We start from the raw sequence: 22,507 nt of genomic DNA, 5'->3' as shown, positions 1-22,507 counted from the left end.
CAAGGCGCCTCTGCGCCCTCTGGCGGCTGCAACTCCCTTACAGAAGGGCACGCACCTGTTCTGGCTTCTCTGTCCGGCAGCCAAAATAAAGATGCTTCAAACGTCCGGGCACAGCTCAACAACCGGGCAAAGGTCACCGAGGACAGAAAACATAACAATGAATCCCTGGCGCTGCCTTCTCTGAGTGGCAGTTGTCTGGGAAGAAAAGCAGCCAGGCTTCCTGGATTCCATTTACTTTACAAGGTTCTGCTCTAACACTGAGTGTGATCCTTGAGCCCGGGCTGCCCAAGATCTGTTTCTACGCAGCGCCCCACAGACCCTCTCAGCTGCTTCTTCCTAGTGTGACCCCTCTGGCTACTCTTTAAATACTTGCCATGCCGTGGCTTTGAGAAATGCTTATGCAAACACTAGACTGCTCATGCAACCCCTGGAATCTAACACTTGGCAGCTCAGTGACAGCAAAGGCAACAGTTTTAGGTAACTGCCAGTCTCATACCCTTATAGAGGGACCTATAAACTTGGAATTGTCAAGTAAATTGTGTGTGTATGGGGAGAAGGTGCTGTTGGTTTGGTTTTTCTATTCCATCAGTCAACTTTTTTAAAAATATGCTTTAGTTTTCATTGCAAACCACCTCTTTAAATATCCCTCCTTTGTTTCCAGATCAGGGCTAGATTATCTCAAATACAACTCCTTCCAAGAAAGGCAATGCAGAGCTCTTGGTTGCATCCCAGTTAAACCAAAGCATCTGATTACAGAGGCTGTGCTCATCCCTGTCAAGTACTACACACGGCAGAGCCTCAACATTCACTCTCAGGAGCTAACTTTTCAGAATTTGCCTCCCAAGTAATCTACATCAGAAGTGAAGCTACAACCAAAGACTTGTAAGCAGTGACCCTCTCCATGTGACACAAGAGCAATCCCTTCAGGACACTTTCACTGCTCTTACCCAGTCAGAGAACTTTCTACACTATCACCTATTCCAACCACTTTTTTTCTGCTTACCCTGAAGCGGTCAAGTGGTAGGAGTTAGCAGAGCAGCTCCATTACTTTCTGAAAGTTTTTGCCGAGATGCATTTTAGGGTGAACATTGCTCTCTGCCTTCGTGTGAAGCGGGAATATTAGCACAGATAATCTGTGAGCGGCCTGGGAATGGCTTTCACAAACATGCTGCGTGCAAAAGCCAAGTTCATAGTTTCATATATTAAGAGAGACTTGCAGGTTACGAGCGTTTCTCCCAATCATACTTCTTTTATCTGTACAGTATTTTCTAATGCTGATTCTTACATTTGAATATAGTGTCTCCATCCCCCTTGAATCAGTTATAAGGCTTCATTAAGGTCTAAATAGTCCACTTTTTGTTTTTAGGAATGCCCCTATCGTTACTGGACACCCTGCTGTCCTCTTTTCTAGATTGTTCTGGCCAAAGAGAGTGGATATTCCGCACCCGCAAGGTACTTTCTTTCCAAGTCTCCATTTCCCAGTGCTCAGCTTTGTCCTCTTGCCCCTACCCTCACCATCCCAAGCCACGTCATGAAAACACACACTGGTGTCATGAAAACACACACTGGTCAGTCTTTGCCATATTCCCCATGCTGCCTGCTCAGAGTGGTCTAACGATGCCCATCCTCGGTAATGTTAGGTAGGTCTCAAACATGCTCACTGAACACTCCCAAAATGTGCTGCCCCTGCTAAGTAACTCACAGCAGTGAGAAGTGGGACAGAGGGAAAAATGAATGAAGCACAACGTGAGTTTTAGGGCTGGTCAGAGGCAAAGTTTGGAGGATGTCATGTACTACTCCTGGTGATAATGCTTTTTTCCTGCAGCACTTAGCACTAATACTATGAGATTATTGCCACAAAATGGTCAATGGGGCCTCAGCTTTTAGGACTTCAATTCCAAGTTCCAAAGAAGAGCAAACTCACAAGAATCTCCTAAGGCCCATACTTACTGTGCCCAGGAAGAGGAGGTGCTACCCTCACACATTCCAGAATATTTATACTCTCCTAGCAGCTCACATCAGGAAACAGCCAACTCCATAAACCCAGACTCAAAGGACATTATTAAAAGTCATCCCATTGACTGTAAGCTCTCTAGCCATTAGAAAAATAAATAAGCATTGAACAACCAAGGGGTATCAGAATGAGAAAAAAAAATCATTGATTTAAGACCATTTGGTAGTGGGAAAGAAAGTAACATTTTTTTAATCAATATGTTTTACTTTTACTTTCAACAGTATAGAAAAATAGGGAGAATTATAGCTCTTACCTGGATTTGCAGTCTATTTAAAGTAGCGCACCTGAGAGATGTTGGGGGAATCATTAAAGATAAATAAATAACCAGTCTAACAAGTCCCTGCCATGAGACCAAAGTGACCCTTGACTACCCTACTAGTAAGCTAGTTCTCAGCCAAGAGTACTAACCTCTCAGTGGAGTAGTGCTCGTTGACCCACAGAAATCTCTGAACGATCTAAATGTGATAGTTACCTTCCCAATGGACTGATACCTTAAAATTCCCTGTCCTCTGGATCACTGACAAATTCTGTTCGGATGTTTCTATTAGATCTCCTCTCCTTTTGTGTAGGCAGTATGATGGCATCAATTCCCCCCTTGTACCCCTGGGAGAGCTGCCCCTGATTACTGAGTGTCAAGATGAGGGATGAAAGTCTCTCACAAATGTATGTACTTAGAGCCAAAAGGAATATCATTTTGTAGCTTTTGAAAAAGTAATACCAAATGAAATGTCCAATGGCCCTTGGTACTCGGGCAAGAAATAATGACACTGGTCAGTGGGGACTGTGTAGAGGGTGAGAGGAAGTGGAGCTGTCCTGCTCTGTTTGTTCTGTTCATTCCTAGCAGGGAAGTCGGAGCACAGCCCCACTGCCAGTGTGCCCACACTGCTACAGAAAGCCCAACTAGTACGCCACGAGGCCAGGAATTACTTTAATATTTTTTTTCTTAAAAAAGTTTAAATGGCAACACAATCATAAAGTTGGTACATCACAGAAACAGAGGTCTTTGCAGGCAACACTGATTGGGAATAGCAAAACACTTGGTTGGTGAAAAAAATGAAACTCTAAATTATATACAATAGTAGCTAAGGGTAATATTGAAAAACAGTCTATTTACTGTGACTCAGGATTTAACTTGCCATTATCTATTGCTTATTTATTCAAGATTGTAAATAATACTTATATAGAGACATAGAGATGTGTAAAAATGAAACATTGTGAAAAAAATACAATTTTTCAATTTCATATGAAACTCAAAGTATAAGTTTTGTCCAATATGGAATGTACCTAACATTTGTTTACATTAGGGCTCTAAAATCCATTTAAAAATTGCTTTTTTTGTTTGTTTTTTAAAAAAGAAACAACTGCCCACCATGCAAGTCCGCTGTGTAGCTTGCTTGCTCAAAATGAGCATTTTCAGGTGAGGTCTGTTTCTTCTGCCCAAAGTCTGCTATGATTCCTTAGTTGTACTGGCCTGATCGTGGAAACAGTTTCCATGAAGAGTCTGATGGCAGCATCTGGATGAGGGACGGTCTGGGTAATGGGAAGTGAGAAGAGAGGTAAGAGCCCAAATCCTTACGAAGGATGACATTCAGTTGTTAAATTTTAAGGGGTATCCAATGGCTTTTTCCAGGCACTCAACCAAAGAGCCGGCGGAAAGAAAATCCCTCTCTACTTCTACAAATTTGATATAGATGGATTTGGGGGAAACTCCAGGATCCACAATACAGTTCTGAGACAAAAACCCATTAATACCAACCCAATCTTTGCTGAAGGTTTTGGTATTTGCTTGGAAATGTAAAAATAAGCATTGCTGCAGAGTCCGGACCTCAGCAATCCCGAGGTAGCAATAGATAATTCGGGTGGGCTCTATTTCCACCTGTAGTGAGGCTTGTGCTGAAAGGGTTTCCATGTCAACCCGGCCCTCCTTTCCTGGGTCCAGGGGACGTCGCTCCATGTGGGGTGAGGGGGGCCTCTCAATACACTCTTCGTAGCCAATGGCATAGAGGCCTGGGCTTTTGGGAATGCCTCCTGGCAATAAATACTGAACAACGTTCCCACCAGTTGGTTTGGAGTGGGCAATGGGTATCCAGTCAATTTCCATGTGCAGCTCCAGGCACCTTGCTTCACTAATAGTGATCTCTAAAAATTTGTAGTAAACATTTTTCCAGTTCATTTTCTGCACTCGGGTCATGATGATCCGTCCCTCGGGCTTCTCAGAATTGAAGTACTCCCGGAGGCGCTTGCCAAGGGGCACCTGGGAGCTGATCTCAGCATAATGGTAACGGATATCCTCTTTCCAACGAGTGTTATAACCAATTCCAAAAATGGCCAGTTTATTAGAAAGATGAAGTCTTGAAAAGTCTGTCCAGCTCTGAAACAGTTCCCATTTCAACTGTACTGATTCCAGAATCTGTACAATATTCTGCATGATGTCTCTTTTCCTAGAAAGAGAAATAAAAGATACCTCAGGTGTCTAGATGAGCACTGTCCAACAGAACTTCCTGCAGTGGTGGAAATGTTCTATATCTGTGCTGTCCAATACGTTAGCCATTGGCACTTAAAATGTGGCTAGTGTGAGTGAGGTATTAAAATTTTAATTTATTTAAAATTACATTTAAATAGCCGCAGGTGACTAGTGGCTACCATATCAGACAGTGCAAGTCTAGATAATCACAGTATTAAAATCTGAGAAATGCTCACCCCAGGAAGCTTCTAGGAACTAATGATAAATTGCTTTCCATTATTTCTAAAGTCTGGCCGTATTACACTTAGTAACTATTGATATATAAGATCCTAAGATTTCAGAAACACAAGGGTCATGAATTTTTTTAAGTGGCTATTATAATGCATATGATGGCCTTCAGATCTAACTATCAGAAGCAGGTGAAGGATGCTGTATTCAGAAAGGTAACCAGTATTAGTTAAAAAAATGAACAGATTAATTTCTAATCTGGAAATTCTGAAAGTTCAATAATTTTGGCCTATACATGCTTGCCATAGGGAAATATACAACCAGTTAAGACTCATGATCTGATACAAAATTATGAAAAAAAATGACATTTTCTTCTATTTGTCTGAAATACAGTACTACTCCCCCTCCCCACAAAAAAACTGTCAGTTTAGCACAGAATTAAGATCTGAGACTTCAGCTGGAAAGTCCATATTGACCTTTGGTTTTAAGAGAGAAAAATTCCAAGTAATGAATTGAGATTGTTCTAAAAAATATTTTATAAAGGGAAGCAAAAGTATAGAAATTATTTCAGTTTTGACAATTTTGTTTCTCAGGTAGGGCAAAACTTTGGTATTGGAAGATTGGAGTTTGTTCAATATTAACTTAGTAACAAACAATTACACTCTACATCAATCACAGATTCATGCTACGAAAAAACTACCACACATACAATCAAACACAGGCAAGAAAAGAGGGTGTAATGGTTGTATGCTAACAGCTTCTTGGAAGGAGTCAGATCCTTGAAGCTTTCCTCTTAAATTCTCATACCTTCTAGGAGGAGAGCTTTCGGAACAAACTGGGGAATCTTTCATTCAAACTGGGGAAACAGTCATTCTCAGTCTGTCCTCTTACTCTCCTTGACTTTCTTTTTGAGATGACAAAGAGCTACTCTTTTGTTATCAGCTGCTTCTTGAGCCAAAGACTGCCCTGGACTTATCCTCCACACTTCAGTTTGCCTTGAAAGATACTCAAGGATCTGCGTGGCCATCTAGATGAAATCACTGCATTTCTGGCGAACTGTTTCTCTTCTCAGAGTACACAAAGGCACTCAACCACCTCTCTAATATTGAGGTTGTGGTGCTTATGGGGCTAAGACATAGGACTGTGTTTCTGCACCAGTCAATGCTTTAAAGAAAAATTATGTTTCACAGCCACCATCCTTCCTTGTCCTCTTTTAAAATATTTTACTGATCTCAAGGAGGACTAAGCTAAGGAGTTGGGATGGAGGGCAGACATTTGTATCTGCTTTGCTCACTGCTGTATCCCAATGCCTGACATACAGCAGATATTTGATAAATCAGTGGTGACCCTTCTTCACGGGTGAAGGACAGGGCATTTTACTACGGGACATATATGCTAGTTCAGGCTAATCCCACCTACACCTAGAATAAAAAAAATCCAATGCCCACATGAAGTGTTTATTCAGCATTGTCATTGCCCTAAATCATCCGTAAGGAGCAGGTATGAGGAATCTGTTACACTGGAAAATAAATCACCTATTAGGAACCTCTCTGCCTGTGAGCTGAAACCTGGAGCAGAGGCAGCCAGGCTAGACATTTCTGCAGAGCCTGTCAGCTTTCTGCCCCACTGATCTGATCTCAGCCTGACGCTCTGTGGGCTCAAGTCTCAGACTGGCTTTTCGAAGCTCTGGAGCACAGTGAGAACCGGCCCCGTTGTTCAAACAGTTCCTGTTGCAGTTCCTGATTTCTGAAGTTCCAACCATGGGAAACGTTCAGGGGGTCTGAAACTGGGGACGCCAGTTCTGTGAGGTCTGAGTTCATCCCCAGTTACATCAGTTGAGCCTCCCCTGTAGTTCTTAAGAGCTTGCTTTTTGATTCCCAAAATGGAATATTCTAAGGGATTTAAGTGTCCCTCTGCCCCTCCTATCATTTCACCTAACCCCAGACAAACACAGGGCCTTGCGAGTCATCTTTGTATTGTATTTACACGTCCAAACATCCACACCCACACACAGGCAAATACCATAAACAAGCTTATTTTCATGTAATACATTTACTTCTTCTTCTTGTATACAAAATCCTCAGCATTTTAGGTTAACCACTGGAACACTCAGGCTAAGAAGATGAGAAAGATCAACTAGACCTGCCTCCTCAGTGGTGGCCGTGACTTTCACAGCACATCTAACTGCAGCAGTCACTCTCTGCGTCTCCCCATTAGACTCAGGTAAGTGCACTCTGTAGAAAGATGGAACATCTACTTACTGCGCTTCTTCAGAAGACTCCTGTTTTATTTTTAATGTTCTCTTTGTGACAGGTATTTCATCTGAAAAACAGAGTTTTGGGAACACATTATATTTTCCTCAGTGGTGGCATATATTTACGTAGTTAAGATGTATTAGGTAGATATGCTTACTTTTTGTTCCATACTTTGCAATATGAGAACTTAATTCGAGTGTCAAACACTATCCAATGCAAGATTTATAAATATAACTCTTATTTAATGAGATGCGTACATTTATATGCAAGATCAGAAACCAGCTCTACAAGTATAAAAATCTTCAAGGTCACCAGTGGATTTCCAGCTAGGAGCTTAAAGCTTAATTTCACTGCAAACATGATTTTTAAAGGAACAAGAATGAAAATAACTCTGTTCTACTTAGATTTTCTAGGTGGGTTTTGCAGAGCAGTTATTCCCCCAGTATCAGGATCAATATACTCTGTATGTTATTTTTTTCCAACGGTTTGGGTGACTTAACTCTCTCCAGTAAAACTGGAGTTATAGGTTGCCACAGTAATTTAGACCTCATTCCACGTTGAAATTAAGAGGGAGTGATCACTTAGCATCTGCTCTTTTTATTCTTCCAATCACTAAGTCTCTTTCTTACATTGTGTTAGTCTTACAGTTCTATAGCTTCTTTCTTTTCTCCCTCTCTTCCAATATTTGAGATTTTTTTAAATTTAGAAATAGCATTCATAAGAAATATTAGCATTCAACCCTTTTTCTTTTGAATTAGCATTTCTCTGTCATCAGAACGTCTGTAAAATAGTGCCTGTGGACTTTTACCTTCAGCTAGGGAGGCACATTTACAGTGCCGATCCCGGTTCCGCTTCCTCAGGGGCTGCCCAAGCACCTCGCTGGCGAGGAAGGGCGTTTGCTCGTGAGCCCTCGCTGCACCACTTGCCGCTAATGCGCAGTGGCCGCGGCAAAACCCTGCTTAGTACTTTCAAACTATGAAACCGAAAATTGGAGCATTTACTGCAAAAAGAAACAAAAAACAACTACATATACCTTCTTAATTAGGCCACGTAAGTTTAGACTTGATGGCCAGGAGTGTTATTTTCCATTTTTAATGTGAAGACTGTGAATAAATCATTCCAGCTACTGTTGGGATGGGATCCTAATTTATGAAGTTTGAAGGAGTAGGATCCCTGGTAAAGTTCAAATATCAGCGCCTTTCAAACACAGGCTTCCCTCCATTTACTCCTCAGACTGGAGCCTGGGAAGGGACCTTTTCCAGATCACAAATAGAAAAAAACAAAACAAAACAAAACAAAAAAACAACAAAAAAAAAAAACTGGGGATAAAGGAAAGGGAAGACAGTTTTATCCATTGCGGTTGAGCCAAGAGCCAATATTCTCGGCAGTCGTTTTAGAACTAGGAGGTGCAGGATATTTTAAATTGCATAGGATTCTATCTGTCACTGAGCTTTGCTGTGTAGCTCAGAATTACGTATTTAGGAATTTTGTGTTCAGGAACTTTGTGGGGCCCAAATTACCAAGCACTAGCTGGCACTTTAAGATTAAACCAAGGATGCCCAAATTGCCCCACATAGACTGGCTATATGCATTGTGCTGTCAGTGGGAATGGTACCAGAAGGTATTACGGACATTAAGAACCATATAAAGATATGTACACACACACACACACACACACACACACACACACACACACACACACACACACACACACACACACATCATTGATGCTGGCTTTCTTACCCAATTCCTGATCTGTTGGATAGCCATGGAGATCCTGACTGTGGTTTCCCCAGTCCTCCTGTGAATACTCCTCCATAGTGCTGCCATCTGACTCCAGCTCCTGGTACAAGCCACTACTGTTAATAAGTACAGGCTGGCAGGGCTGAGCATCCCATCCTCCCTGACCAAACACCTGTTCCAACTGTTCAAATGTGTAACTGCTCTTTCTTTTCCCAACACCATGTTCTTTCACCCGACTGTAACACCTGCGAAGGGTCTAAGACACAAAGTCTTTTGTTATTCCTTTAAAGCTGTACTTCCTCTTCCAGGTACGGACCACAGATATTAATTACTATTAGACAGACACAGACAGACAAACACAGACACATTGTTACAGGAATGCTAGATTTCAAATTCATTATTATATTAGAAAAAAATACTGATTTAGCATTTAATCAAACATGTTATAATTCAAACAATTATTTTGCAATTAATTATCCATTAAACAAGAAACATTACAACATTATTGCATGTATCCCATACACATATTTTTATACCCCCACCCCCATTTTAAAAGAAAAAGAAAAAGAAAAAAAAAAACAAAAAAAAACCAAGAAATACCAGCCAGCCAATAGGATGCACACCTGCCACAGAAAAGAAAGAGCTGCTATTGTGCCCAGAATTTGGAAAAAGTGAGGGGAGGGAGGACAGAAAGAAGAATTTCCCAAAGCAAAGAATAACCTTCCTTACTCTTGATTAAGAAAGAATACAGGGTGAAAACAATTGCCTAAATGAATGAGCTAGTAAAACGTATTATTAACATAGTCCGTATTCCTTACTAACTCACTTTGTCTTTGGGGAAGTTGCTAAAATTTAAAAGAGATTTCAAATCAATCATGCCACAGATTCCCAGTCTCCAACATCAATTATCCAGAAACAGCACCTATGCCTAGAAATTAGCCAGTAATAATACTAGTCTGTTCTACCAACTCAGACTGCCAGCCAAACAAATCAAGAAGCCAATGATTTCTTTTTTGGGGGAGGGGGGGAAGTGAGGTGGAAGGGTGTTATTTCACTTCTTTTTCTGCCATATGGCACACAGCAAATAAATATTATTATGCATGTCCACAAATAGAACCTGGATAATGTTATTATTTTGCACAAGCCTTCAATTTGCTTCATGGTGTTCCAATTAATGCATATTTCCGATTATTAGTCCAGTTTCCTTAGTTTAATGGTACATCTCATGCTATCTGACATGATCGTTCAAGAGATAAATCAAGGACTTGGTCCCAGTCCTTGCACCTTAGTTCCAAATTTAGCTTAGTTACATTCAGTCTCTAACCCACCTCTGCCTCCTTCTGTTCCTTCGAATCTCCTTTCTACTTTACTGGGTTTGACTCTGAGAATTTTCATGACAGACAAGACCCTTTTTCTCTGGTGGATCCCAAATACTTTCTAACTCAACTGTGCCAAAGCACTTCACCTCAGACTTCATTTATACACATTAGCCAGACTATAAATTTCTCCTGAAATTGAGATTACTTTCCATAAGCCAATATATCATCTACTCTCACCAAATGAACACAACTCTGAATAATCTTTACAGAGCCTCTGCAAAAGCTCAGTATCACAGCTGCAAACTACTGGAAGACACTCTGTCAAATACTTTGCAGATCTGTCCCTTGAGGCCAGAAATCCCGACGGGCAAAAGGAATAATAAAAGCATGACACATACGACGATCTTCCTCAGACACAAGCAGAGCAGCGATTAGAGTCACTCCATCCTAAAACCAGCCAGCCTGTGCCCTGCATAAGCACCTGCCTCATTCTCCCTTTCTGGAGACCTCTTCTGGTGCCTCAAATGATGCCTTAAAAAAAGTTGAGGTTTCTGATAATATACTCTTTAAGAGTTCCTTCTTTCTCTTGGTAAAGGATAGTCACAAGTATGTAACACACAACTTTCTAGAAATGAACTTGGGAAACGTGTCCTGAGCAACTCTTTCAATGGAAGGAGACAAATGCCTGCAGCAGATCTAATTGGACTTTCTACACACTCCCCTTTCCTGGTGCCCTCTGCCCTCCTTGCAGGGATTGGAATTTGAATTGCAAACATCTCCTGCCAATTTATTTTTATCTCACAATGTCTAGTTTCTGCCTCCAAGAACACCCCAACCACTCTTTTCAACTCCTCCAAGGACCGTAAATGGAGAGTCCCAGCCATGTGCCTTTCACCCTTCCAAGGCCATAAATGGAGATGGAAACCATGCCGCTGCTCACTACTTACTGCCTAGAGAAAGGCATTCAGGACACAAAAGAGCCCAACTGGAGCTGTCACTGAGGGTTATTTCAGAAGTCAAGGAATAAAACTAGCATTCCTTTGAAGGAATTATCAGGATTGTGACATGGGCATAAGCAAAGCCACCAACCTTTGACCATGTACGTGGTGGAAAACCACAGAAAAGATTTACTTTCTTTGAAACTACCAAATTGAGCTTAAAATGTCACTTAGCGGATGTAATTATGACTACGGAAACTACCAATATCTAAGGGTTTCAGAAATGGAAGAACAGTCAGATGAGATATTTTATATTTCATCAAAAAAGCCTAACAGACCTTGCCACCTCTTATTTTAGTGTACTTTTGAACTACACGTTAATAGTGTAATAGGCTGATATGTAAAATATCTATTAGGGGGTCTGAATGAGAAATGTTCTGGTAACTCCTAAATCCATGTGATAGGAATCTGAAGTATTAAAATAATGTTTAAAAAGATTTCCAAATTGATTTTAACTCTCTCAAGGCATAAATATACAAAAGAGGTACTTTCTGGGTTCACTGAAGACCACACAGATCCAAGGAGAGGCTGTTTAAATAGCACAAGTCAACTACGATGGAAAAAAGAGTAAGAACTTACACACCAGCTTGACTGCTACTGTAAGAAAGACTAGGATTTAGTTAAACTAGAGGGACTTGGACATATGGAGACTTTTCAATTCTTATTATCCGTAATAAAGCAGAAGAGGTTACACTTCCCACACACTAAATGATTAACCAAAGCATACCGTTAAGTGATTGTTGTATCTACGTCAACAGTCCTAAATAAGCCGACTACATACCTACTGTAAATCTGAGATTCACATAATGATCTGGAATCTAGGAAAAATGGAGTCTCGCCTCCCATATTAGACGCTATACCAAACCCAACAAGAACCTCAGTGCAGCTTACTTAGAGAACCATCTCCTGTTCAACACAAAAACTTTGTTTTCCTTCCTCCTTCATTCACCTCACTCATCTTAGAAATGTACAGGCACTTAGCTCTAGCAGTTTTTTAAAAATTAAGATCTCAGTGGGGAAAGAATCTGCTAAAAATTATGAGACTACACTATTGACAATTAAGAAGAGTAACGCTTCCCTTGCTGTTGGAAATGTCCGAGGTAAATCGGGATCCCTGTCTCCGCCCTGGGGTGAGAGCTGTGAGATAACACGACCTCCTAAGTGAAGCCACAGCCACAGAGGCCAGGGGGAGTCAAGAAAAGCCAGACAGAAGAACTAAAGCACAGGAAACAACCTGATGAGGTGGTCAAATCAGAGGAGGTCAAAGGTATTTGATTTGGAAGAAATGCCAAGTGAACTTCTGGTAGACCCACTGTGCCAAGTGTTCAATGGCTACAAAAGGAAAAGACGTGGAAGATGTCCCATCACCAAAGCAGGGAGAAAAATAAGATGGCTGACAACTGACAATTTATAGACAGAGGGAGAGTTCTGCCGAAGTTTAAGATTATAGTGAAAGGAAATGAGAGAATAAAGATGACATTAATTGTGGATGGATGTAAGGGGAGTCTGGGGGTGGGGTGGGGGGGCAGGTAAACAAAGGCAGGAGTTTTAGATTGGCAGGATTGGGGGTTTAACGGCAGCAATGCAGAGAGAGACCCAGGGTTACAGGACACGTAACATTAAATACAGTGCACAATGCAGCTATCTTGCCAAAGTAAGTAAATCCAGTATTGGGTTGTATAAGCAGAGGAATCACATGTAAGCTATGAAGGTGGCTCTTCCTCTCTATTCAGCACCGGTGAGGCCACAGCTGGAGCACAGCATTCAGTTCTGGGCATCGAACCAGCTACAAGAGAGGGAAATTGTAGAGTTCAGAAAAGGGCAAATAAAATAATGAAAGGCTTGGAAAATAAGATCTATAAGTAGGGCCAGTGGTTTCATCAAAGCCCTTCCTGACATCATATCAGCTACTTTGGGGGTAAAAATAAGGTTTCTTTTGTTTCCGTGTCCTCCAGTCCCTCCTTTGACTTTCAGGAAGTGGGAAGAACAGAATTCTTCCCTGGTATGGCCAAGTAGGAAGCAAGCTAAATAAATCTTATGGGCATACGACACCCAATTCAGCTACTGGCTCAATCATTTTCTCAAAATTTGCCCCGTTTCATACAATCATAAAATCATCACCATGACAAACCACTGTTCTAACAGAACTGACCGTGCGTGGAACAGGATATATAACAAGGAGGGATAGAAATAAGGCGTAACTGCCATATAAATGTTTAGAAAACACTGGCCTGATCAGTGTAAGATGTCAGATGAAAAACAGTCAAACTGCAGGGAGGACAGCTTAGTTATAATAGCAGGAAACAATGTTATAAGAAAACACAAGCAGTGAAACAGATTTTCAAATATAGCTGCTAAACTGGCCACACTCAAAATGGATTACATAGTTTATCTTAACCCACTGCTAACTAAATGTGATCAATTTAAGATTATTTAACCCAAAAGATTAAATAAAGAGTACACTTACTTGCAAACAAAGGCTTTAAAAAATCATGTTATATTCCACAAGAGGCAGTGGAAATTACACTGGGAGCAAACCTCCAGTAGAACCTTTACTATCTGCTTTCTTAGGTTTTCTGTACATTAAAATCTGGCAAAGTGACTTGCCAATCACCTAATCCTTCAAAACCACCAACCAAAAACCCCAACAAAACAAAACCAAAACTAAAAGCACAGCACTGCTCTCACACTCCCCGGTTCTTAGTGCTACAGAGGTTTTGGCAAATGAGAAATCTTTTTATTCTTACGAGTCCCTTTTCCTTTTCCTCCCCCTCTCCAGAGCAGAGGTTCTTAACTTTTCGGGGTCCTGGATCCCCTCCCTGGAAGCACACACATACAAAACTGTTCTGTACAGTGTTGGGGGAACATGGACTATCTGAAGAGCTCATACAAGAACCTCGGGTTAAGAAACTCTGCTCTCTGCCATGGGGTTATTTCTTCTACTAAAGAATATAGTAAGTATTAGTAAGAAACCCTAAAATAAGGTAGACTTAGCCTGTGTCTTAGGTTTTACAAGAGAGTCTGAAGACTGGGACCAGTTCAAATACAATTTCCCCAGTTTCTTCAATATGCTGCTCATTTAGATAAAGCAGCATTAATATTTCCTTTAAGAGGTAAATTAGTGAAATTCCTCTGCTTCTTGAAAGCAGCAATTCCTATCAGTAAAAGCTTACAAGGATATCAATTTACTCTTCACAAAAATATAGCACTTTTTTTCTACCTGGAGGGGAAGAAATCTTTTCCTGAAGTAGCAATTAAGCAGCAACAAATGATTCATGACTTACGCTGATGATCTGTTCCAATTGCATCACATAGTACTTGGTCATTCACTATCTGATTAACTTATTAATATAGATGCTAGATAAATTACCTAGGATAACAACTTAGAACAGGGAAATTCACACACCTAGAAACAAGTATAGTGAAGTCAGTCTTGACTACCTTCCTTGGTAGACAATGGCTAAGCTTTAACATCTCCCCATTTTAACACAGCCTGAAGACTAAAGGGACTCAAAGCAATAGGCAATGTCTATACTAACTCAGTCGTTAACCCAATGGGATCAAAGTCTGGTCTATTATTCCACTGAAACTGTTCGTATAATAGTCAGCAATGCCTTAATTACTACGAACAATGGTCCTCAAACTCTCTCCTTAACTCATCGGACCTTCCTGCAGCCCTGGATGCTGGTCATTACCTATCCGCATCACTATCCTTGCCAAACACCTCCTTTGTAAAACTTTCTGTGATATACTGATTGCCAGGGGGTGGGTGGAGCTGACCAAGGCTCTGATGACATACCAGGTTCTAACTTCCAAAACACTATGGAAGTTTTAAATGGGAAAAAAAACTTCAGAGATCATCTAGCCCAACTTCCTCATTTAACAAAATGAGAAGCCAAGGCTCCAAGTCAAATATAAGTATTCCTCCAAAAGGGACTTGGCATATAGAATTAGCAAATGCCACTCACAAAACGCTAACTTATCCTAAGAGAGCTGTTCCACTAGATTACAAACTCCATGAGGTCGGGAGTATGTCTGCCTTGTTTGCTGTTTCTTGGAGTCCAGAATAGTGCCTATCACATAAGGATTGTTCAGTATATATTTATTAAGTAAATGAATTGAGGTAATTTTGTAGTAAATCACTAGCAAGAAGATCAAAATTTTCTTAGGAAAGAAAATCAGGAAACTCACTGTTTAACCACAATGGTGGGTTATATTTACAAAAATCAATAAACCTAAGGCTCCTAAAACCTGAAAAAAGCAGAGGCAGCGAAGGGTATAAAACATAGACACAGTTATAATTAAAAAAGCAAAGTAATTTCTTCGTAGCAAAGGAGGACTAACAGCGGAGGGCAAGGCTATTTTTAAATATCTACCACTCTTGTTACACTCTCCTTTGGGGGGCAGGGTTGGGGAGAGGGATCGCCTGCCAAAAGGAGCTCTGTAACCCTGTCCACATTTTATTATTTCTTATGCCTTACCCGTTAAATAAGTAAAATATTCAAGAATATAAAGTAGCTCTGTCAGAGATAGAAAAGGAAAAAAGACTCAATTGTTTCCTGGATTTTAACAGGGCCAAACAGAAGAATGACTACCAGAAACCAAGAGCTCTTACCTCTCTGCAGTCTTTGTGGGGAACTGTCCAGGACTGAACTCTACCGGCTGTACCATCCCGAATCTGGCTATCAACGATTCACTTTTGTGTCTATAACTGGTCAGTATGTCTTCACGAGGGAGAAATTCTTGCACAGAACAAATTATTCAGGAAATTCTTACTCTCAGTGAATTATCAACCCCTGATTTTCTGGCTTCCTCCATGCTAGCAGATGCGGGTCTTACCCAGGCAGATTATGAAGAAAAAGAAGCCCTCAGGGAAGACAATCCTAACTGTCAAAACCAAACAGCCTTCATTGCTCAAGGAACCATGCCCATGACCATAAAGCTTTTAACTCTATACTGTACGTAAATCATACAGACACTCATACAAAATCCCCCATGGGCAGCGATACTAGATAAGCCACACTTAGCATGCATGGTCATGTTTAATGGCTTCTTTGGGATACAAGAATCCTTCTAAACATGGAATCCTCAAGTGCTTCTCTAATAAAACAAGACAGTTCAAAAAATTAGATTATACTGAACTACTTAACTATTCAGACATAAGCATCAGACATAACACTGTCTTTCTAGAACCTTCTCCCCACCTAAAAGAGAAAAAAAAATCAGTTTGGTGAAATACTGACTCTGATTAGAGGTTATTTTCCTCCGATCTCCTATAACACCTCTGATGCTGCTACATTAGCATCTCTGTTGAATCTTTTTCTCAGTACTTCACACCCTAGGGCACCAACAAAAAGAAGTATTTGGATGCTATTAAAGAGCTTAAATTTTATTAGCATGTGATAAAATTGAAAAAAGACATTCAAGAGAAATATCTGTACTATACCTAGGATAGCAGGATCATTCATCTTTAAAAGCCTCCTGTGCAGACACCCTGCATTATGCAATTTCATAATCAACAGTGTTTAAAAATTAAGCATGACACATGAACATGTGCACCCAGACCCCCAAAATCCTCACACGGCTTTATTGTTACATGAGACTGCTTCCCAAACACAAAGACACTTTCTTCCACTCTTGCGACCGATGTTTATGCAGAGCGGGCTTCCCTCTGAAATAGGCCGCTTGATTGACCCCTCTCATATAGTGACCACTAATTCTCAGTTTTGCAGTCATTTTCCTACTAAAAACTACCATCTATGATGCAGAGATAACCTACAATACAGATTTTTTTTTCCGTTAGTAAATTTTGCTTATTTGGTTGTGAAAGAATTTGGACATCTAGATAAAGTCATCTAAAAAATAAGCTTATTAGAAATCCTCCATTAAGATATTGGGGTACAAGCATTAAGTGAAGTTTCAGTCAATTGTTAAAACCAGGTAAATATTAAATTACTTCACAAGATTGGGTTTTTTTTCTTGCATTTGCCTAGTACAAACTACAGGTCATATATGCATGAGAAGGATACATCTTCATATCCTGACACATACCCTATGAAAAACTTGAAAATAAGCATGTTTTAAGTTTATGTACCTGTCCTTGGGCAACCTGAACTTACTGAGGAAGTTGTTAGAAACTCAGGTAATCATTAACACTTCTAATAGCTCATTTGGTAGCATTTTTTTATTTTTACAAGGATTGCTAAAAGCAATCACCATATGAAAAAATGTCAATTATCTTCTACAAAAATCAAACAGTTTTCATATGTGGCTCAATGTCTCATGTAATGGAAGTAAACCATTACTCTCATTTTCTCAGTGCCTACCATGTGCTGAGATTTGGGGTAAGCAGTTCACATTTATTATTCCTAATTTTTACAATAATGCTAAAAGAGAGGGTCCCGGGAAATAAACCCTGGGGAGGCTGTGTGCAGGCGGTTTACAGGAGAGGGCGCTTTAGAACAGCACTTGCGAGAGAATGAGGAGCAGGACTGGGCAGAGAAAGAAGTGGAAGTGATTCCCAGCTGCAGCAGAGGCCTTGGCTAACCCTCACGTGAAGTAGAGAACCTGGATGACCCTTCAGAGTCGCCCTGAATTGAGGCAAGGAGGCTGTACCTCTGTATTTCAGCACTGACCAAACACTGGGTTCAGGCGGCCACTGGAGAGAGAGCCTGACCTTGGGCAACAGGAAATTCCTGGGAGGAATCCAACCAGAAGTCATCATCAGTCAGCACTGCAAGGCAGCTGGTGGGGTGGACTAGTGCCTCCCTCCTGCAGGAGGGGTCTGGGCCACGTGTATTACATCTCTCTGGAAGATAGGTGAGGCACCCCTGTTTAACATAGACGAGAACTTCGAGAAACCCAAGAGCTTATCCAAGGTCACTGTCAGACTGTCCTTAATGTCATCTTAGGTTTCAAAACTGGGACCTGGTATGCTTCTCTTCTGCAGATATTGAAAACTACACAAAGTCACTGTATTTACCTTTTTGCCATGGTCGCCAGGAGGCTCATAGGTCATTTCAGTATTTAGCTGAAGTAAACATATTTACCTGGGTTACTGCTATACACCCTGCACTCTCTCATTTCTCATTTTCTGATTCTATGTTTAGCTTTCTTCATATGCGTATCTCCTTTTTATATATTATCTTATATATTACAAAACAGTCCATTTCATCCTCACCATCTCTAAGGAGAAGAGTACCCAAGTCATTTACACATGAGGTGAACAATGGCAGGCATAAAGCAATGGACAGTACATGGCTCCCTTCAGTAAGCCACACCCTTCCTGCTTTTACTCTTAAAAAGTCATTCTACTTTGTAAATGTTTCTCCTTCTATAATGTCAAACTTACTTCAAGAGGAGCTGGCAGTCCAATACATACCATCACTTATATAAAGGTCTGGATGACTGAATGAGTCTTCTGCCAAAGAGTCCTATTTATGGTTCAACACCTGTTTTAAATTTTTCCTTGGGACTTCCAAATCAATGTCTCTCATTGTGTTTATAATCTTAGGACACTATGAATTTTAAGAATTCTTTAAATTTGTGTTTTCATTTCTATGACAAGAAACATGTATGGGCATAGTGAGGCTCATCTGGGTGTTGCTATGTGATTCTGGTTTTGTATTTACGACTGTTTATGATCCCATTGTTGCCAAAATATTTCAACTGTCAAAATTTAATAAAAAGTGGGCTGATAACTTATAAGGGGGTACTGTAACCAACTGGTTAAGAGCATGGAGTCAGACTGCTTAGTCCAGCTTTGTGACCTTAGATAAATTAATCTCTCTGTGCCTCAGTTTCTCCATCTGTAAGGTGAGGCTAATAATATATCTCCATTTTAGATTTGTTGTGTTAAATGAAAAATACAAGTAGAGCATTTAAAACAGTGTCTGCTCAATAGTTTACGTTAAGTAAATGTCAGCTATTTGTTATTATTACAAAAATGATAGTCATACTATTTAAGACCAAGGGGCCTTGTCAGTAAAGGTTCGTTCAAACAGAGAAAAAACAACAGCAAAGTTGTATCACTAAGCACATGGTAGGAATAACAAACTCAAAAGAACCTCACTGTAGCAGTCAATATCAGAATCTTGTTTGGAAAAGCAAGTAAGTTTCAGCTAAACTATATCATCCAATATTAAAGGAATGTTCACTTGATTTTTCTTTATTTTTAGTTTTATTAGTACTTTAAGTGTTTTCTAAAGCTGTTTTTGTTTGATAACATGTTAAAACTCTTAAGAAAAAGAAATTTGTATCTAGATTTAGGTTTGTTACATATTAAGTAACATTGTTATATAAAACATTTTTGCCCATACATTATTCAAGTTTCAGAAACACCTGGCTATATCTTCATAGATTCTTCAACTTTTCACTCAGATTTATTCTTTTATAAATAACGGCCAATCATGTAACCATTTTCAAAGGTCTATAGTCTTGGCAAGAATACGATGACTAACACTCTGACATACAAGCCAAGGGATTAAAAAGGGAATCCTACCTACCTATCCTGAGTGAGGATTTGGCATCACTCACTGGGCAACCTGTTTGCAAGAAGCAGGAGGCAGGCATGAATCAAGTAATAAGATATATGAATGACCTATATATGTTCTTGGAATTTGATAAAACAAAAAGCATGTAGACCTCACATTTATTTGGTGCATGAAAATTTATTGGAATTAAAGTAAGATTCACCATCACTTCTTGAAAAATAACATTTCAAGGATACATAGTTACGCTATAGTGAAGTTAAAATTTTTCCATTGATTTTTCCTCTTTATTTTGTAATGCAGTTTATATAATTTATATAAAGAAAAAATATTTTATACTGTTCTAAAATTGGCACAACTCTGATCTCTCAAGTCCAACTATTAACCATGTTTCCTAATTTGCACAAGAGAGAAGAATCTGCTCAATCTGCTGAAGACGGCACCTCTGGGGCCCAGCAAAGGGATGCTCAGTTATCTAATGACTGCGTGAATTCCAACAGCGTGGCACTCTGCTGCTTCCAGGGCTAAACCTTAGTGACAACTGGAAATACTGCAACAAAGAGGCCTAATATAAAATCATGTAAGTCATTCTTAACAAAGCCAAATGAATTTCTATTTCTTATGCATCATGAAAGGCAGCGAGCTCAAACTTTCTGAGATCAAGAAGGCTGGTATCCAGGAACATCACATTTGAGAGGTTTTCTTTCTAATCGTGTTAATTGTTTTGAATGAACACGTTTTAAATATTATATTGTTTTCTACCAGAATATAAGCTCTTTGAAGGCAGGGTTTTGTTTTTTTTGTTTTGTTTTTTTTTTCAGTTTTATTCACTGATGTATTCCCAGCGCCTAAATCAATGTCTGGCATGCAGAAGCAGCTCAATAGATTTTTGCTAAATGAATGAATCAATGAATCAATGAATGAAAGAAAGTCCCTCACGATTGTAAATAGCATCTGAGAGATCAAATACAAGGTCAAGGTACTTTCTGACTTATCATACTCTTCTTTCTAAATCATAAACCAGCTCTATCCATTTAGAGAAAAGTATCTGTAAATTTTAATCAATAATGATAAAAGCAGGTTTTGGTAGGTATGAACTTTATTCTGGTTTTATTAATATCAAGTACAAACATAATTGACTTATTCAGATAAATGAAATAATCTGAAGGTAGTAGAGAAACAACATTGTGAGTTTCAAAAATTCAAGCTATTACAACAGAATCATCTTACACAGGCTGAGAAAATGCAACTATAAAACAGATCTAGGTAAATAACTTCCATTCTACTGTATCACTTTATATTGAATGAAGTATTATTTGGTAGCTTAAAAAATGTAATTTATGAATACAGCCAAGAACACATATATAAAAATAAAATGATGGCTGTTATTCCTAAAATGCCTGAGAATAAATCAGTTTTTATTCTTACTAAGGAATAATACCACATCCCACCCACTAAGTGACAAGATAACGCTCACTTGATTAGTGCCAAGAATAAAAGTATTCCCACCGGCTCTCAAGGACTCAACTACAAATAGGTAAGAATTATACAGATTTAAATACATGTCTTATTCCAATATGCAGACATTACTCAATTATTCAAAACAATAAGGGGGAAGACTTCGCATAGATTACAAACTCCACATAATTTGTAACATATGCAGCACAAGAGGCCCAGACTCACCGAGCACCCCTTCTGAACACTGGATGAAGTTTCTGCAATGGTAAATAGCAGGCAGAAGAACACACTGCACAAACCCCACAAAAGGAACAAAATTAAAGAGTATCTAATAATCAGTGGGCAATCCTAGCAATCAGTAGTTTAAAATCTAAAGTTCTTTATGGTACTGGTCTTTGCTTTTGAAATTTAAGAAGTTTTTTCTCCCTTTTTCTTTTCTTTTTTAAACATTTTTAAAACATTACACAGTTACAACCTTCCAAAGCGGGGAGGGTGGGGGGACACAGCTATTCTACCTCATCCTAGTGACGTGAGCCTGCTTTAGAGCGCAGGCACGACAATTAACATTCAAAATTTTAGATCTGAATTTTAGTTCCTGCCCGCCAGTAATGTCAGAGAAAAAGAAGGCAGGATCACTTCTGAAACCTGGGGAGCAGATCAGAATCCAAGAGAGTCTGTACAGAGTACACCCTGAATGTAACACAGACGGGACTGTCCTAAAATGGTGTTTCAGTTGGACCTCAGTGGTGTCTAGAACCAACTCTAAAAACTTAAGCTGTAAGTACCATAATGATCTTTAAGGACAACTAAGAATCCTCTGTGTAAGTTGGTAGAGAAAGTACACAGCGAGCTGTGTGCCGAGACCGAATAAATCTTATAAATTAGAATTTTCAGATTCTCTGTAACAGCCCGACTAATTTTGATATATCTGAAGTCTGTTCCCCGCCTCTTCATTTTCCCTGGCACTGTTTTATTTCACCTCTTGTCTAGCTCACAGCAAGGAGCCTCTAAAAGATCTCTGTGTTTCCAGTCTCACCCTTTCCAATTCATTTTCCATCTTATAGCCAGTTCCAGAACCTCAGACTAACCATGTCACTCCCCAGTTGAAAATTCTTTGATAATTTAGGATGAAGTCCAAACTCCTTAGCACACCATCAGACCTCTTGTTTATGTCTTCAGTCTCATTTCTTACCACTTCCTACCTCCTTTCACCCTCTCCCCTCAAACTCTAGGCTCCAGCTATCTAGAACTACATAAAAAACACCCCACCGGAATTATCTGGGACACAGCCTGTTCCAAATTAATGACATTTCTTGAGTTTTGATACCTTAAGTCTAAAGTAGCACAATGACTGAAATAAACCTGATCTCACCTCATTATCTTCCATTCCTCTTTTATCTAACTGCAGGTTATAGCCCATTAGTATGCTGGATAATCAATTTTAATGGGTTGTGATCACCTTTCTAAACACCCCAAGTAGGAAATGAAGACACAGTGTACACAGGAACTGCTCTGGTGAAGAGGACCTGAGGCAATGAG

General features: G+C 39.7%; 1 protein-coding gene and 1 long non-coding RNA gene across 8 annotated transcripts in view; one reads left to right on the top strand and one right to left on the bottom strand.

Moving 5' to 3' along the window:
- Positions 1-2,918: 2,918 nt before the first annotated feature.
- The window catches only part of MSANTD2 (Myb/SANT DNA binding domain containing 2), a 29,509-nt gene continuing 9,920 nt past the window's right edge, over positions 2,919-22,507 (bottom strand). Inside the window, exons 2-5 of one of the 7 annotated variants that reach the window (XR_004316983.1) lie at positions 12,718-12,807; positions 8,705-8,960; positions 6,968-7,028; positions 2,919-4,455 (exon numbers count right to left, since the gene is read on the bottom strand). Coding sequence is in view for 5 of the 7 variants with exons in the window: in XM_032472622.1 (XP_032328513.1) it covers positions 3,603-4,455; positions 6,968-7,028; positions 8,705-8,960 (1,170 nt within the window). In the remaining 2 variants the exon portion in view is untranslated. Of the gene's footprint in view, positions 4,456-6,967; positions 7,029-8,704; positions 8,961-12,671; positions 12,808-22,507 lie in introns of those variants that run through there. The other 6 variants (XM_032472624.1, XM_032472622.1, XM_032472623.1 and 3 more) reach the window with 6 other exon arrangements.
- Positions 6,809-20,049, top strand: LOC116661188. Its single transcript, XR_004316986.1, has 3 exons — positions 6,809-6,929; positions 15,595-15,735; positions 19,919-20,049. It is a non-coding gene; the product is annotated as an uncharacterized LOC116661188 (long non-coding RNA).

This window comes from Camelus ferus, chromosome 33, assembly GCF_009834535.1.
Source record: "Camelus ferus isolate YT-003-E chromosome 33, BCGSAC_Cfer_1.0, whole genome shotgun sequence".
NCBI classification, from domain to species: Eukaryota; Metazoa; Chordata; class Mammalia; order Artiodactyla; family Camelidae; genus Camelus; species Camelus ferus.
This window is presented reverse-complemented; position numbering and strand designations above follow the sequence as displayed.